General features: G+C 41.9%; 1 protein-coding gene and 1 long non-coding RNA gene across 2 annotated transcripts; one reads left to right on the forward strand and one right to left on the reverse strand.

Moving 5' to 3' along the window:
* The first annotated feature begins 1,585 nt into the window (after positions 1-1,585).
* On the forward strand, positions 1,586-5,773 carry LOC129834867 (uncharacterized). Its single transcript, XR_008756324.1, has 3 exons — positions 1,586-4,275; positions 4,487-4,620; positions 4,698-5,773. It is a non-coding gene; the product is annotated as an uncharacterized LOC129834867 (long non-coding RNA).
* Positions 5,774-9,385: 3,612 nt separating this feature from the next.
* Positions 9,386-18,108, reverse strand: LOC129834866 (secretory carrier-associated membrane protein 2-like). Its single transcript, XM_055900202.1, has 9 exons — positions 17,937-18,108; positions 17,206-17,283; positions 16,426-16,515; positions 15,338-15,455; positions 14,548-14,676; positions 13,859-14,018; positions 13,531-13,632; positions 11,632-11,749; positions 9,386-11,444 (listed from the first exon to the last, which is right to left on the reverse strand). Exons 1-9 carry the CDS (start codon positions 17,991-17,993, stop codon positions 11,298-11,300), a joined length of 999 nt encoding a protein of 332 aa, XP_055756177.1. The 5' UTR covers positions 17,994-18,108; the 3' UTR covers positions 9,386-11,297.

An 18,108-nucleotide genomic window follows, 5' to 3' on the forward strand; every position in this document is an offset into this window, starting at 1 on the left:
TTCGTGATAAATTACCATAATTCGACATTCATATGGTCCTCCTGCCTGTGTGAGATCGATTCCCGGCACTCCTGTATCTCCCCTTTTATTCATGTTGGTCACACTGGACTTCGGGCTACAAGGTCGAAGGTTCGAGACCTGCTCCCTGCATGGTTTCATTACAATATATATTTTTTTATCTGATTAAATCAAATCTGATTTAATAACCCAATCTCTCAAATTAGCTATATATTTTAGAGTCCGCTGTTTTATGTTTTTAATCCTGTGTTGTGCTATCAGATTCTTCTTTTTTTTTAATAACATATTTTCTGTGCTCTGACTAAATGTGACTGATTGGTTGGCTCAGAGGTATTCAACCGGAGGTCCAACGCCCGCGGACAACAGGGTCTGTGAAAATGTCTGTTTCTTTCGCGTCGGGGACAACCGTCGTTGACAACTGTAGCATTGTAGCTAAGCCTAACCCTTTTCCTAACCTTAACCGTAGTCTCCTAACCTGCCACATTAATTCACCTAACCGCTAATTAACTTAACCTGCCATGCTTATTCACCAAACCTGCCACGTAAATTATCCGAACCTGCCACAAGAAGATACAAATGGTCCAATCAGGAGAGACAACATCAACAGTGATTATGGAGGATTTACAGGTAACTGCCAAAATAAAGGAAACTAGGCATGGGGCCGCCAAGAGCCGCCAGAACAGCTTCAGTGTGCATTGGTATAGATTCTACAAGTGTCTGGAACTCTATTGAAGGGACACGACACCATTGTTCCACTAGAAATTCCATAATTTGGTGTTTTGTCTCAGGTGCTGCTCCAGAATCTCCCATAAGTGTTCAGTTGGGTTGAGATCTGGTGACAGATGTGCCATGGCATAAGGTTTATATCGTTTTCATGCTCATCAAACCCCTGTGCACTGTGAATGGGGCATTGTCTTCCTGGAAGAGACCCCTCCCATCAGGGTAGAAAAGATTCATGATAGGTTGAAGGTGGTCACTCATAATGGCTGTGTATTTATTGGCGTTTATCTTGCCCTCTAAGGGGCTGAGTGGACCTGAACCAGGGCTCTCCAACCTTGTTCCTGGAGAGCTATCCTCCTGCAGGTTTTCGCTTCAAGCCCAGCTCTCAGGGAACAGGGTATGAGAGGCCTGACCTAAACCATGCCAGGAAAATATACCCCACACCATAACCGAGCCGCCAGAACCCTCATTTACTCAAGTGTTTGCCTGTATTTAGCAATTGATTTTTCTTAAACTATATTTGGGTTTACCAGAGATTCGTGCTGGCTAGGGTCGTCACTACCTTCCATCACAAAGTCATATGGCTGAACCCTGTCTATTTCTACAATTTATATATTTTGAAAATTTGATTTTAAACCTAACCTTAACCAGACTGCTAACCTTATCCCTATCCCTAACCTTAAATGAAGTCCAAAAATCGATGTACGATATTGACAACTTTGTGATTATGGATTGAAGTGAAACTAAGAAGTCAGGTAAAAACGAAAACGGGCACTGTTGCCTCCAGTGCGTTAGGTGGCGACATTGCGCTATTTGACTCCAAAAATATAAAGACAAAGAAGAATGCGAGAATGACAGTCACAACAAATACGGATGCTTCCGATCTGAACCTAATCTGGATCTTGTATCAACTCAGCATGTTAAAATGGAGACCATCTCTACTGACACAGATGTATCTCTGTTTGATGAGGAAGCAGTACACAGACCTACAAGGGACGTATCTTTTATGTCATCTGCAACAGAAGATAAAACGATGGACCTCTACCCCGTCTGTAAGAAAATAGGTGAAAGGTGCTGTCAGGTGAAATCAATAGGTGAGGCAAAAGAAAAACTTGACTTGTGTTTATTGACCAAAGGTGCAATGATTGAAGTGGGCCATTTTGCCAAAAAAGTGTATGGAATTTACAGGCAGATTATCATAGATGTCCTCGAGTACAATTTTGATATTGATTTGCAAAAGGATAAAGATCTTCTTGAAAACATCCTCCTCAATTTACGATTAGTCGAAAAGAAAACAAGGCCGAATTTGAAAGATATGTTAAGTAAAGATAAACATGAATTGTTACAGGAAACTTTAACAATTGTGCCTCTCAAAAAAAGGAAATATGCAGTAATTTCAGGTGACATGGAGGTCACTAGGGCATCAGCTGTGTCAAAAGATCAAAGACTTAAAGAAGTAACAAAAAGAAGACGACTAGATTTAATGAGGAAAGAGAAACTTTCACAGCAAGGAAGACGAAGACAGACCAATTTGAAAGAGCCAGACAAGTTTCTCAGTGTGTTAAGACAGAGAGCGTCTTTACTGAGACTGATTCAACACAGTTTTCAGATGAGACTGCAATACTTGACCATGAGAATGGATCTGCTGACATTTGCATAAAGGAAGAGACTGATCTGGACTTTATATCTCTTCAGGATGTTAAGATGGAGACCATCAACACAGAGACCGATGTAATACAGTGTAATGCTGAAGCAGTGCACAGACGTATTATGAACCAATCCTTAATGGTCTCCACAGTGAAAAAAACAGCTGCTCTACCTGGGAAATCTGAAAGAAATGTCAGGTGTAAAAAGTCAGGTCAAGGAAAATTAGTTTCTAACAGGATACAGAAAGCAAATAACATAAAGGAAGTGAAATATCAGACGATGGCCAATGACATCTGCTCAGTAAATGACTAAAAAATAACTGAATTAAAGCAGCCCTCCGCTGGAGGGAAGGTTGAGGACCCATACCCCAACTGCAAGAAAATAGGTGTAGATTTCCATGTTGGATCTGGAGCAAAACAGAAACTTGCCATAGGTCTACTGACTAATGGGGTAATGACTGAGGTTTCACATTTTGCCGAAGAGATGAATCGATCTCACGCACATGTCATCTGTGATATTTTAGATTACAACATTGATCTTGGTTTGCAAAATGATCAACGCCATGAATTCGCAATTCGGACTATGGCGAAAGTAAAGTACTTGATGGGGAAGTCCAGACTGCAAAGACCTGACTTGATAACAAAAGTCTTCGAACTTCCTGATCCAAGGGCAATACCTGTATCAAAAACACATGTAAGCTCCAACCTTTTAAATGACAATGTGTCATTTAGTCTGAGATTGAATAAAGATGTAGAAATACAGCAATTGGTTATAAAGAAGGAGGAGGAATGTGTCTCTATATAATGTCCTTTGAAGAAGATGGGTTGGTTGAGTATGAAAAGGCCCAAAAGGACAACACTGTCTCTCTGATGAACTTTGACCTTGATGCCAGCTAGGTATCTCCTCATCATGTCAAAGAGACCATGTTTAATAAAACAGATGTTGAAACAGCAACACTTGCCCTCAAGAATGGACCTACTAACATCTGTATTAAGGATGAACCCAATCTGGACCTCGTATCAACTCTGCATGTTAATGTAACAGTATAACTTTACGTCGTCCCCTCGCCCGGACACGGGCGCGAACCAGGGACCCTCTGCACACATCAACAACTGACACCCACGAAGCGTCGTTACCCATCGCTCCACAAAAGCCGCGGCCCTTGCAGAGCAAGGGGCAACCCTACCTAATGTCTCAGACAAGTGACGTAACTGATTGAAATGCTACTAGCGCGTACCCGCTAACTAGCTAGCCATTTCACATCCGTTACACTAAGATGGAGACCATCTCTACTGACACAGATGTATCACTATCTGATGAGGAAGCAGTACACACCTACAAGGGACCAATCTTTTATGACATCTGCAACAGAAGATAAAACAACGGACCTCTACCCCCTTTTTAAGAAAATAGGTTTAGACCTTGACGTGAAATCAAAAGGTGAGGGAAAAGAAAAACTTGACTTCCGTTTATTGACTAGAGGTGTAATGCTCGAAGTTGCAAAGTTTGCGGCCGATGTGTGTGGAACCTACAGGCAGATAGTCTCTGCTGTTCTCGAGTACAATTTTGATCTTGATTTCTCCCAAAAAATAGATCTCCTTGAAAATATAATTCATAACTTAAGATCAGTCAAGAAGAAAATGAAAAGTCGAAGTTGGAGACTGAAATGCAAAAAAGTTGAATTGCTTTATTTTATTATAGATTTTTACTGGACTGGGACAGGCTGTTTTATCTTTTCATATTTTTGTTGGAGGGATCAATAAGTTATCAAGTTTTCATCAAGTCTATATTCATCAATTTTTGACCTAAGGAAGTACACTTCTTTAATCCACGATTTCAAAGTAAAGAATAAGATATTCTTGAAAAGGATGAGTTTCACTGGATCAAAAGGTAATGCAGTGTGTTCATGACCCATCTGTGTGCTGTTAGTTATTGTAGCTAATAATGTTAATCAAATTCTTTACATTTATACAGTAACTGTTATTTTATTTATTCATGTCCTATTCAGACTGAAGTTCCAATAACATCGACTTAAACTTGTAATTAATGTAGGCTAATTGTAATTGCTTGTTCTGATAACGTCATACACGTGTTTTCACAGGTGATGCTAATATATGTTTCCAGCAGCAGTGTCCCTAAAGCTGCAGGGTCTTATCGTTCCTTCTTCATATTCAACTCTTCATAAGTGAATACCTCAAAGCCCTAAAGAAGTGTTGTCAATCTTTTTAGTCACAGGTTAGTCAAATAAGTATTTAATCAATTATTGTTTTGCTCTTTTCATCCCTGCTTATATTACTGTTATTCCCATCTAGTGGTGGTGAAGGAGGCCATCTACAGTATGACAGGAGCAGAGGTGTGTTCACCCAGAGAAGGAGACCATCTACAGTATGACAGGAGCAGAGGTGTGTTCACCCAGAGAAGGAGACTATCTACAGTATGACAGGAGCAGAGGTGTGTTCACCCAGAGAAGGAGACCATCTACAGTATGACAGGAGCAGAGGTGTGTTCACCCAGAGAAGGAGACCATCTACAGTATGACAGGAGCAGAGGTGTGTTCACCCAGAGAAGGAGGCCATCTACAGTATGACAGGAGCAGAGGTGTGTTCACCCAGAGAAGGAGACCATCTACAGTATGACAGGAGCAGAGGTGTGTTCACCCAGAGAAGGAGACCATCTACAGTATGACAGGAGCAGAGGTGTGTTCACCCAGAGAAGGAGACCATCTACAGTATGACAGGAGCAGAGGTGTGTTCACCCAGAGAAGGAGACCATCTATAGTATGACAGGAGCAGAGGTGTGTTCACCCAGAGAAGGAGACCATCTACAGTATGACAGGAGCAGAGGTGTGTTCACCCAGAGAAGGAGACCATCTACAGTATGACAGGAGCAGAGGTGTGTTCACCCAGAGAAGGAGGCCATCTACAGTATGACAGGAGCAGAGGTGTGTTCACCCAGAGAAGGAGACTATCTACAGTATGACAGGAGCAGAGGTGTGTTCACCCAGAGAAGGAGACCATCTACAGTATGACAGGAGCAGAGGTGTGTTCACCCAGAGAAGGAGACCATCTACAGTATGACAGGAGCAGAGGTGTGTTCACCCAGAGAAGGAGACCATCTACAGTATGACAGGAGCAGAGGTGTGTTCACCCAGAGAAGGAGACCATCTACAGTATGACAGGAGCAGAGGTGTGTTCACCCAGAGAAGGAGACTATCTACAGTATGACAGGAGCAGAGGTGTGTTCACCCTGAGAAGGAGGCCATCTACAGTATGACAGGAGCAGAGGTGTGTTCACCCAGAGAAGGAGACCATCTACAGTATGACAGGAGCAGAGGTGTGTTCACCCAGAGAAGGAGGCCATCTACAGTATGACAGGAGCAGAGGTGTGTTCACCCAGAGAAGGAGGCCATCTACAGTATGACAGGAGCAGAGGTGTGTTCACCCAGAGAAGGAGGCCATCTACAGTATGACAGGAGCAGAGGTGTGTTCACCCAGAGAAGGAGGCCATCTACAGTATGACAGGAGCAGAGGTGTGTTCACCCAGAGAAGGAGACTATCTACAGTATGACAGGAGCAGAGGTGTGTTCACCCAGAGAAGGAGACCATCTACAGTATGACAGGAGCAGAGGTGTGTTCACCCAGAGAAGGAGACCATCTACAGTATGACAGGAGCAGAGGTGTGTTCACCCAGAGAAGGAGACCATCTACAGTATGACAGGAGCAGAGGTGTGTTCACCCAGAGAAGGAGACCATCTACAGTATGACAGGAGCAGAGGTGTGTTCACCCAGAGAAGGAGACCATCTACAGTATGACAGGAGCAGAGGTGTGTTCACCCAGAGAAGGAGACTATCTACAGTATGACAGGAGCAGAGGTGTGTTCACCCAGAGAAGGAGGCCATCTACAGTATGACAGGAGCAGAGGTGTGTTCACCCAGAGAAGGAGACCATCTACAGTATGACAGGAGCAGAGGTGTGTTCACCCAGAGAAGGAGGCCATCTACAGTATGACAGGAGCAGAGGTGTGTTCACCCAGAGAAGGAGACCATCTACAGTATGACAGGAGCAGAGGTGTGTTCACCCAGAGAAGGAGACCATCTATAGTATGACAGGAGCAGAGGTGTTCTTATTTCATGAACAGATTTCCTGCTTGCCAAACTAGAGGGAGGTACTGGTTGTCTTTCAACTCCACACCATGGGATGATTGACCTGGATCTTAACCAGAACAGACTTCACCAGACACAGTAGAAGTGAGGTCACAGGAAACATACTGATTTGTGAAGAGGGACTACATCACCCAGAAAGCATTGCAGCAGCGTGTCCTCGAGGCCCACAGCTTTGTTGGATGTAATGCATTGGTCTCGACCTCTGAGTGTTCGGAAATAAGACTTGTAAACTCGGTGCATCATGTTGCATGCATTCACGTACCTTGAACCAAGGTCAACCTAGGTACCGAGGTCAACCATAAACGAACAGTACAGCTATCATGCTGGCATGAAACGGCAGTTGAAAATAGCTTTTCGAGATCAGTCCAAACGTTCCTCCTGACTGTTATAATCAACATGTTTGAATGCTAAAATGATATGGGACTACGTTTGTCTATTGCAACGCTTGAATCACGTTCATACTTTTGGTTATAACCTGCACAACTTTTGAGCTCTTGGTTGTTTGCTTTTAAAAATAGTTTTTAGTACTAACTTTTGTTTGTTTACATTAAACTACTAGTTTTTGTTGTTTCCACCAAGACTAATGTCATTGTAATTGGCAATAGTGTTTTTTGGTGGTTAGTGTGTTGTTTTTGGGGTGGTTGGTGTGTTAGATGGGGGATTTTAACTCACATCTCTAAAGATAAACCACTCCAGTTCTTAATCCATGAAAAGCGGTCGATTTAATAGTTAAATGGTAACTTGATATAGCTCCTTGTGGTTCGACATTCATATGGTCCCCCTGCCTGTGTGGGATCGAATTCCGGCCCCTGTATCTCCCCTTTATTCATATCTGTCACAATAAACAATAAAACATTTCTTAAAAAAATAATCTGATTAGATAAAATCAAATTTAATAACCCATAGTCAATTCTCAAATGATCTGTATTTTAGAGTTCGCTGTCATATTTATTTATTTTTCCCTTCGTTGTGCTGTCAGCTCATATTATTAATTGTATAGATGTTTTTAGATAACTAATTATCTGTGACTAAACTGGACTGTTGATGGGTCAGCTAGTTTAGCTACAATAGGCTGCAGTAATGCTGCATGATAGAAGCCAGGCTGCATGTTACTGTAAAACCCCTAAGAAGATACAAATGGTTGAATCAGGATCCAAGTGCCGTCCATCCCCAAATCGCGAGCAAGAGGAAAGCGGGGAGACATCATCCCCCTACGACATGTAGGGCTGTTGGCACATTCATAACAAGTCGGAAACTAGGAACCGCCGGCTCAGAGTTAAAATTAACGTACGTTATATACGTAGAGCTTCCTATTGGTTGATTCTGATACTTTCCAAGTGAAAAAGTTGAGTAGCATCTTTCTACAATGACTTTCCTAGTTCCAACAGCACTTGAACGCCCCACAGGCAGACAGAAAGCCTGGGCATGTACCTTTTTTGTTATAAAAAACATATTTAAAAAATATTTGACGTTCGAGAGAAAAGAAATGCATCCATTTATTGAATAATAGCGGTAACAATAGATCTATAAATTACTTCAGAGATAAGTCGTAAAAATCCCCCAGACAAAATAACAGCTTTGTAACATGTCAGACATATGTACAGTGACAAACAGATTTGACCCTTGACCTCCAGAAGGACAGCCATCCTGGAGAGCTACTGGGTGTGCACTGTGCAGGCTTCCATTGCATCCCTACTTGATTCGACCAAAACAGAAGCTATCAGCTAATCATGCAAGGCCCTGATGAGCAGTTGAATTAGGTGTTAGAGCAGGGCTAAAACAAAAGCCTGCACACCCAATAGCTCTCCAGAAGAAGGGTTGGACACCCCTGTGCTAGATGCTCTCCAGAAGAAGTGTTGGACACCCCTGTGCTAGATGCTCTCCAGAAGAAGTGTTGGACACCCCTGTGCTAGATGCTCTCCAGAAGAAGGGTTGGACACCCCTGTGCTAGATGCTCTCCAGAAGAAGGGTTGGACACCCCTGTGCTAGATGCTCTCCAGAAGAAGGGTTGGACACCCCTGTGCTAGATGCTCTCCAGAAGAAGTGTTGGACACCCCTGTGCTAGATGCTCTCCAGAAGAAGGGTTGGACACCCCTGTGCTAGATGCTCTCCAGAAGAAGTGTTGGACACCCCTGTGCTAGATGCTCTCCAGAAGAAGGGTTGGACACCCCTGTGCTAGATAACACCCAGTAACAGTACACTACCCAATAGCTCTCCAGAAGAAGTGTTGGACACCCCTGTGCTAGATGCTCTCCAGAAGAAGGGTTGGACACCCCTGTGCTAGATGCTCTCCAGAAGAAGGGTTGGACACCCCTGTGCTAGATGCTCTCCAGAAGAAGGGTTGGACACCCCTGTGCTAGATAACACCCAGTAACAGTACACTACCCAATAGAAGGATCAGATAAATACAGAAGTATCTGGACAAACATTCAGAACACAGATGGATCATAATGGTAGTTAATAGGCAGACGGTGAGGCTCATTTAAAGTCATGTCTCAGTGAGTTTTAGGCTCAAAAATAAATCCCAGTAAACCAGTGTCAGCTACATAACATCAGAGTTGACATATCAGCAACCAACAGCAGTAGTGTAGCAAATGTCCAGTAGACAGCATAGTGACATTTCAGAAAGTAACCGTACATAAAAATAATAATATGCCCGGTGTTGTAACTACTACCCAACAACTAAAATCAAGAATGTAAATCTATTTTTTGAACGTTGCTGTATTAGAAGTCGTGACTTGGTTTACTGCAATCTTTAGGGTTATTGTACTGAACTTTACTTGAGGCACATATCCACAATCAATAACTAACTATTCATTAATACATTTAGATCATCATGTAATTAGTCAAATCTTTAATTCATTTGTCCTGTCAGCTCATTCTATCCACGCACTCATTCTCACATGGCTGTACCTATATTACATTCACCTGTTCATTCATGCACTAAATACATTCAATCTTCCAAAAATGTCCATGAGCATGCCACAGTATCCACATTGACTGGTCTGTATCTCATTCATAGAGAAAGAAGAATTAAGTGTCAATTTAAGACTAACTAGTCTTTTGTCTGATTTGTAAGAAAAGATCCCACCTGTCCTGACGTCATAATACCAAAGCCACCACCTCCAAAATGTAGTTCTATGTTCATTAAAGAAACTGTCCCGTGTTTCAATATTTCTATGAAATATTACCTATTATTATTCACAATATGACAAATAGTTTTCCTTCCAATTAAAATAAATAAGTACGATAAACAAAACAGCTATTCTGTGTTGGAATGGTATGGGCGTATCACAACAGAATGGTGTGGGCGTATCACAACAGAATGGTGTGGGCGTATACCGGTTATTAAAAATATGACTGCGAGTAGACCACTGATTGGCCAGCTCATCCTCCTCTGAGGAAATAGCAAACATTTTTTAAATTGTTTGAGGTGGGTTTTGAAGTGTTTTTTCTCCAATTTATGGTTTTGACAAAAATATGAGTATAGGATGAGTCAACAACATTATTTGAGTAGGAGTTAACAAAACATGAACTTTTAAAAAGTGAGATTTTCACTGGACAGTTACTTTAAAGTACAGTAGGAGGGATACAGGGGGTGGTGCACTAACATCTGAGTATAGAGTAATTCCCATTTAGTTAAACCGTCACCCAATATCTTCATTATCGTATCTACAAAAACACAGCAGTTGCCTTATCATACTTCAGCAAGTCCAACCCTACTGAGGGATTGAAGAACAGTAAAATATGAAATCACAAAAAAAAATCTAAGGAAAATAAAACCATTCATCCCTTCAATATATCAGAGCAAAAATAAACCTCAACAACAATGTAAACTTCACAAAATGTAATTCCTTCAGTAGACATTTCAGTGTTTTTCCCTCAGATGCCCACTTCACTAATGTTTTTGTACCCAAACCCTTTTAGTGTTAGGAAAGAACAGAATCCTGCACTAACAGTGGCTCTTCACAACTAGAGTTGGAGATCTCTGCGTTAAAAGGTACAGTATGTCCTGAGAAGAGGACTTGAGTGTCTGGATAGGGCAGTACAGTGAGGAAGAAGAGAACATAACGAGGTAAAGACTAGACTATGGGACAGCGCAATTGATATACTGAACACAACTTAATTTGAGATTGTATTTTTATGATAATAAGCGCCATGCTGGTACCAAACTATTTCATTCTAGTGAGGATTAAAGTGACAATGTAAAGTATTCTAGGAAGAGCATTCCTCATTCACTAGGAGCATAGTGTAATAGCATTAAAACCTACAGGAGACGAGCAAGACGGTTTACGCATTCGCTTTCTTAACGTATCACATTCTACTTAGAATGAAAGTTTACATTATTGTCATGGAATGTTTGGTACCAACATGGACACTTTGCCAAACTCTGGTGCTCAATCCCAAACCAACCTTAGCCCCCTACCAGCTAGACACCCCAAACCAACCCCCCAGATACTTGGATAAGTCCAATCAACATGATAATAGCTTCATTTATACCCTCTGATCAGCTAAGCAGAGTTTCCACCACATTGAATACACAGGGCTAGAGGTTGAATTGGGTTTATGCATCAATGGCCGTGGTTAGAGAATGTCCATGATACAGCAGTAAATTGTAATGTTCCTGTATACTAGTCTAGTTTCTGTCCTGTCAGCCATTTCTGTTGCCATGAGACAAAACGGGGCTTTGAGTGAGTGAGAGGTGCCTAGGAAGGTTAGGAGGAACCTGGCCCTGTGGCTTTAGGATCACTAGCGTCCTTGGAAGGCCCCCTGGGCGGCTGAGGAGGCGGCGCTGGCCGCGGCGCTCTGAAAGGTCTGGTTGGTGAGGACCCCCGAAGAGAACTCCTGCTGGGCCTTGGTGAAGTTGGCCCCCGTCCGACGATACTTGGAGTGGACCTGACAAGGGGGAGAAGGCAGGGGTCAGGCACGATAGATAGGGGATTATTGAAGGGAATGGAGTTCCCTTCTGAATCTTTTCAGGCTGTATTGACCTTGGTGGGTGGATGTATTATCCACAATGACCTCAACACTTTGCAATAAAGTTTGAATCAGTTCTGAAGGATTGAGATAGCGCAAAATGTACCATTTTTAGTAGGATGATGGCGAGGACAGCGTTCACAGTGAAACAGCCGGCCACAACCATCATGACCACAGCTACAGCCATGTTGCTTCTTATCATAGTGATGGACGAAATCCATCCACTGGAAAACAAGACAAATAACACAGCCTCATTTACACCTTCAGAAAATAAATCCATAGCAACATAACATCAATGAGGCATACAAAACCCTTTGTCGACAGAATTATTTTTAGCAAACAGTCACAAGCCCACACGATGACCAACAGACAGGCAAAGTTTATTAGAATGATATTTTAGGATGACACGGGACAGTGAAGCCTACTTCACAAAAGAAGCAAGACCAAAGGTTTGAGGAGCCAGAAGGGCTTTTCCCACTACTAAGCCGAACCAAACTACTGAGCTGGCCTGGTTACTGGAATCATGTTGAAAATGACAATGTGAAAATAAAATATCTGCACCAACACAATTTGGTTTGGGTCAACACGACAGTGTGAAATAAGGTAAGAGATGAGCCGATTGTCACACACTTACAAAGCAGCCCCCAGGACAAAGAGCACAGCAACAGATTAGCCAGCAGGAGATCTGTCAAAGAAATGCGAGAGAGAAGATGCAGGACCAGATGCACACACACACGTACACACCCACACACAAAGATGTGAAGGGAGACCTACACCCACCCAAACACAGTACATATTACACTCCCAAACACACAGTACATATTACACACACACACAAAGATGTGAAGGGAGACCTACACCCACCCAAACACAGTACATATTACACTCCCAACCACACAGTACATATTACACGTACACACCCACACACAAAGATGTGAAGGGAGACCTACACCCACCCAAACACAGTACATATTACACTCCCAACCACACAGTACATATTACACACACACACACACACACACGTACACACCCACACACAAAGATGTGAAGGGAGACCTACACCCACCCAAACACAGTACATATTACACTCCCAAACACACAGTACATATTACACACACACACTTACACACCCACACACAAAGATGTGAAGGGAGACCTACACCCACCCAAACACAGTACATATTACACTCCCAACCACACAGTACATATTACACACACAAAGATGTGAAGGGAGACCTACACCCACCCAAACACAGTACATATTACACTCCCAACCACACAGTACATATTACACACACACACGTACACACACAAAGATGTGAAGGGAGACCTACACCCACCCAAACACAGTACATATTACACTCCCAACCACACAGTACATACTACACACACACACGTACACACACACACACAAAGATGTGAAGGGAGACCTACACCCACCCAAACACAGTACATATTACACTCCCAACCACACAGTACATATTACACACACACACGTACACACCCACACACAAAGATGTGAAGGGAGACCTACACCCACCCAAACACAGTACATATTACACTCCCAACCACACAGTACATACTACACACACACACGTACACACAAAGATGTGAAGGGAGACCTACACCCACCCAAACACAGTACATATTACACTCCCAAACACACAGTACATATTACACACACACACACACACACACACTTACACACCCACACACAAAGATGTGAAAGGAGACCTACACCCACCCAAACACAGTACATATTACACTCCCAAACACACAGTACATATTACACACACACACACACAAAGATGTGAAGGGAGACCTACACCCACCCAAACACAGTACATATTACACTCCCAAACACACAGTACATATTACACACACACCTGTACTTGTGTGCGCAAATACATACACAAACATACCGCACTCACACACTTTATCTCACTCTCACACGCAAAGAAGATTCCCAGAGGTGCTATCTAGTGTATCATGTTGTTTCACTGACCTGTTCCCCCACTTGGGGATCCCAACACACTGGATGATGTAGACAGACACTTGGAAGAAGAAAACAAAGAAGAAGAAGAAGAAGCTGAAGGAACTGTCCGACCTGAAAAAGAAACCAGGACAAAGGGTTAACAATCACCCGCACATATCATATGGACTTCACAATAAAACTAATTAGGTAATGTGGAATTAAGACATTCTACAGTGTTAAGTAGGTTCCAGTCTGTTTTGACTTTAGCAACTCCTTCGTCGTCGTCACAGGGGACTTTACTTATATAAACACTTTTATTCAAAAGAAAAGTAGAACAATATTTGAGCAAAGAACTTGCCTGAAGGCTTTGTACACTGGCCTGTACCAACAGACGAAAGAGACGGGGGTGAAGAGGACGAACCAGAGGATGGACAGACCAAAGTCCACCCCCGCGTTTGGATCGGCCGTGAAGTAGGCCAGGCAGGCCAGAAGGTTCAGAAAGAGTGTGATACTGTGAACTGGAGAGACAAAACAAATGAATATGAGACTAGAAGAAACTGGTGCAGTGTTGGAGAGGAGCTTGGGGACTAATATCTTATGACTAGTACTTTGGGATTGTTGACTGTTGTCATTGACAAGCATGTAATATCATAAAAAACTTGTACAAAGTCTTACTCAATTAAAGGTGCAATATGCAGAAATCACTCCACCAATCCCTGGTTGCTAAAATTTGAATAGTTCGCCTAATTTCAGTTTGTGACAAAACAAGTACAGTGTAGAGAATGATTGTAACATCTAAACCAGTTTTATATCTTTTCCAGAACCAAAAATATTCTATTTTCAGCTGGTGTGGAAAACCGAAAGTAAAAGAGGCAAAAACAAAACTTAAGAACCGGGAACATAGAAATATCAAACATTGAACAGATCTACTGCTTCTTAGACTTTCTTGAATGAGAATGAGAAATCTATAACTCACATTTCTATGTGAATTTGGTGGGTTGCCCAAAAAGTTACATAGTGCAGCTTTAAGATGCAAGGTGTACGTACACATCCAAAGGTAGTACATCCTCTTGCATATCTTCTGGTACTCTTCAGGGATGTCTTCGTTGAAGTCCTGGTAGAAACAAGGCTTTATGGGGGAAAACTTGGGAAGTGGCGGCCAGTTGTTTTCTTTTGCTGTCAAATAAAGAGTTTACTGCCATGAAGAGTTACATGGGTACATAATCAGACGAAGCAATACAAGTACAACGTAACTTAGAAAGATAAAACACTACAGTAGGGAGTCAACTTTAAAGGCAGGGATGGATTCTGTTAAAATGTAACATGTTTAAAGTTAAACTGCAGTTCGTTAGTATCCTATTTAGTGAATGATTACTGTGAGTATTAATGGAGTTCAGGCCATGAAACTGTGTGTATGCTAATTTAGGAAGGTTGACCTAATTAGATAAAAGGAAATTGCCTAGGATTAGAGAGCAGGGTCAGGCCCAGGATGAAGATGGACGAGGTGTGGTTCTGACATCTAGGTAAACAAGAGGATCATGGACATTCCACAGGAGAGAAACTCATTGAGGTCATAAAATGTACAGCTGGGGAGGTGACACGTACAAGGGAAGAGCATAAGATGTGTTGTGAGCTTTCTAAATGTATGCACTCAGCTGATGGCATCCTTGTTATTAAACACTTGAAACTTCTCTTGAGCTTTTGGTCTCAATTCCTCATTGCAAAAAGGTTGCAATAGTATTTTTCTTTTTAACAGAAGTTGAATCAACTTTTGTATTTATAATTTGGTCAAGACAGATTTCAATTGAACATAATCAAGTGACAATCTATAACTTACTAATGTGGCCTCCAGGCCTGTTCTGGAGCTCCTGCTCTTTCCGATCCAGTTCAGCAGCTTTCTTCTCCAGCTCCTCCTGTTGCCTGAGCAGGTTAGCCTGGGCAGCAGCCGCAGTCGCCTGGTGGACAATGGGAAAGAGCTGTGTTACAAACCATCTTGAACCAAGATGGAGTGTTCTGGCACAAAATGGTTGCAAGGCATCAAGTTGGTGGGTACAATGCATTTAATAAGAAGTTTCTTCTCTGCCCAATTATCTCTGCCCATTTGCAGAGAAAATTCATACCAACTCGTGCAATTTGTTTATTACACGGTTGCATTTTCATATGCATTCCATTAAACAAACTAAACCTCCCATAACCCTAGGTCAATTGTTTTCTCATCTCTATATTGTGAGGTAACTTGGAAATGGGACATGTGAAGTCTCAAACAACAATTGGAAGAATGTGTACATAAACTACACTGTCATTACACAGTACTGGCTTATGTAAATACTACTTTGTCCACTTAAGGTAAAGTAGGACCAAAACCAGGGCCCTTGTAAAAAACCTTGAATAGTATGACCAAGTCAGGATGCTTTTCCAGTTCTCTCTGACCTTTGTTTTAATGTGCCTATTCAGATCAATGCACAGATGGGTTGGTTATTTAGCAACAAAACCGAGGCACAACTATGGGGCGAAAGAGGTGGTGTTGGTTTAGATTATTGACAACATGTCAACTATATTTAATCTCCAATATTTATTGAAAGTATAAATATATTTGCACAATGAGTACTTTTCTCTCAAATACATCATTATAGTTGTTGGTTAGCTAACTAGCAAATTTGCCATATTAGCGTCGACATGAAATCAGTCAAAACAAGGCATAGTATTAAGAACAAGATGAAACAAGCTGAAATGATTTGCCTTCATGTGGCCTCGCTTAGACACTTAGTCATCACAAACAATTCAGGAGTTCAGTAAATTCAAGAGTGTGTTGTATTCAGCTTTGAGCAATAGGTAGAGTCAAAAGGATGTCCTTGTTGTGTCTAAAATTGTCAGTGTACCACACTGCCAACCTCCCTCCTCCTCATTCAGGTCTCTGTTACTCACTTGTGGGGTGGGCTCCACAGCAGAAGCCTGTAGGACAGCTGGTTGGGAGGAGGCAGCAGAGATAGGGATGGTGGTCCCAGTGTGGGTGCCCTGAAACAAACAAACACACACAGTCAAAATCACAAATAAAAAGAAATCTGCATGTAGATATAGAAAACCACATGTACATATACTCTTGTCTGAACTGAAATGAAGCCTCATTCACATCATAAGACGCTCCCAAATCAACATTCTTTAACAACATATTTCCTCTGGATGTTTGTCAGATGCATTTGCTTCTTTTCAGGAAGATGATTACATCACTGTGCCCACATTAAATGAATATACATTGAAAGTAAATGTAATTGCTAAAATATACTTAGTATAAATCATTTAACATTCCTTATATTAAGCAAACCAGGCAGCACGATTTTCTTTATTTTTTAATTCACAGATAGCCAGCAGCACACTCCAACACTGACATAATTTACAAACAAAGCATTTGTGTTTAGTGAGTCTGCCAGATCAGAGCCAGTAGGGATGACCACAGATGTTCTCTTGATAAGTGTGTTAATTGGACCATTTTCCTGTCCTGCTAAGCATTTGAAATATAATATAAGTACTATTGGGTGTCAGGGAAAATGTATGGAGTAAAAATGTATGGAGTAAAAAGTACATTTATTTTCTTAAGGAATGTGATGGAGTAAAAGTTGTCCAACATATAAATATACAAATACCCCCCAAAACGACTTATGTAGTACTTTAAAGTATTTTTACACCACTTCTCCTGGCTCATCTTACCATAGCACTGGCTGAGAATGGGTTGAATTCCTCAACGGTTTCAATCCCACCGCTGGTGATTTGTGTGACTGAGGCATCCTGTATTAGAGACAACAATATATTTTCTTACAGTAAAAACACGAAATAACAACTTCCCTCGGTTATTTGACATAGTTGGTTCTTTCAGGCATAAAATCCAACGCAAACCTATAGGGGATAGTTCATTAGGCTAGAATTACAATATGTGAAAACAGAGAATAGTCTATATTCGTTGGCAGAGTTGCTGCCATTGACAGGTACACTTGCTACGGGTGCATAACAATAATTATTGGTAGGAAATTAGTCCTGACCTTCTTACATGCGTAGGCCAATAAATGGCATATACTCGTCTATTAAAACAACTTGCTCCCAGTAGTCGTTTTAATTGAGGGGATGACAGGACAGGTTGTTGATAGCCAGCCATCTATGGGCCTATACAAGTCAATGGGGCCTAGCTACCTGCTTAGGTAAAGGCTAATAGAACACCTTATACGTGTCCTTATTGGCCTACCAAATATATTGAATGAAATGACTGGCACACAACATTGTCAATCATGCTACGTTCTCTCATCTGAACAAGGAAGTAGACCCATGCCCAACCCAGCAACCAACCAAACTGGTTTCTGTTGCGGCATATCTTTTACAGCGTTTAGCTGGGAACATAAGGACAACGCAAGTTAGAGCTTGCAGTTAGGTCTAAATAAATTGCTCACCTGGAAAGGATTGACATCCACTGCATCTACAAAGGGGTTCTCGTCAAATCCCGACATGTTGAGATAAAATTATCTTCTTTTGGAGGTAAACAAAACGCCAGCTTGTGCCTCTCCTCTGGCTGTTTGTCCCTGTCTGTTGATGGTGCTGTTTGACAGTGCTCATGTGCGCAGG

Source organism: Salvelinus fontinalis, chromosome 35 (genome assembly GCF_029448725.1).
Source record: "Salvelinus fontinalis isolate EN_2023a chromosome 35, ASM2944872v1, whole genome shotgun sequence".
NCBI lineage: Eukaryota > Metazoa > Chordata > Actinopteri > Salmoniformes > Salmonidae > Salvelinus > Salvelinus fontinalis.

Excerpts from the sequence above, each read along its gene's own strand:
- LOC129834866 (XM_055900202.1), bottom strand. The coding sequence starts at position 17,993 with ATGTCGGGATTTGACGAGAACCCCTTTGTAGATGCAGTGGATGTCAAT. Across the intron at positions 16,516-17,205 it reads CATTCTCAGCCAGTGCTATG|GGCACCCACACTGGGACCAC; the intron begins GTAAGATGAGCC and ends TGTTTGTTTCAG. Across the intron at positions 11,445-11,631 it reads CCATCATCCTACTAAAAATG|GTCCACTCCAAGTATCGTCG; the intron begins GTACATTTTGCG and ends CCCCCTTGTCAG.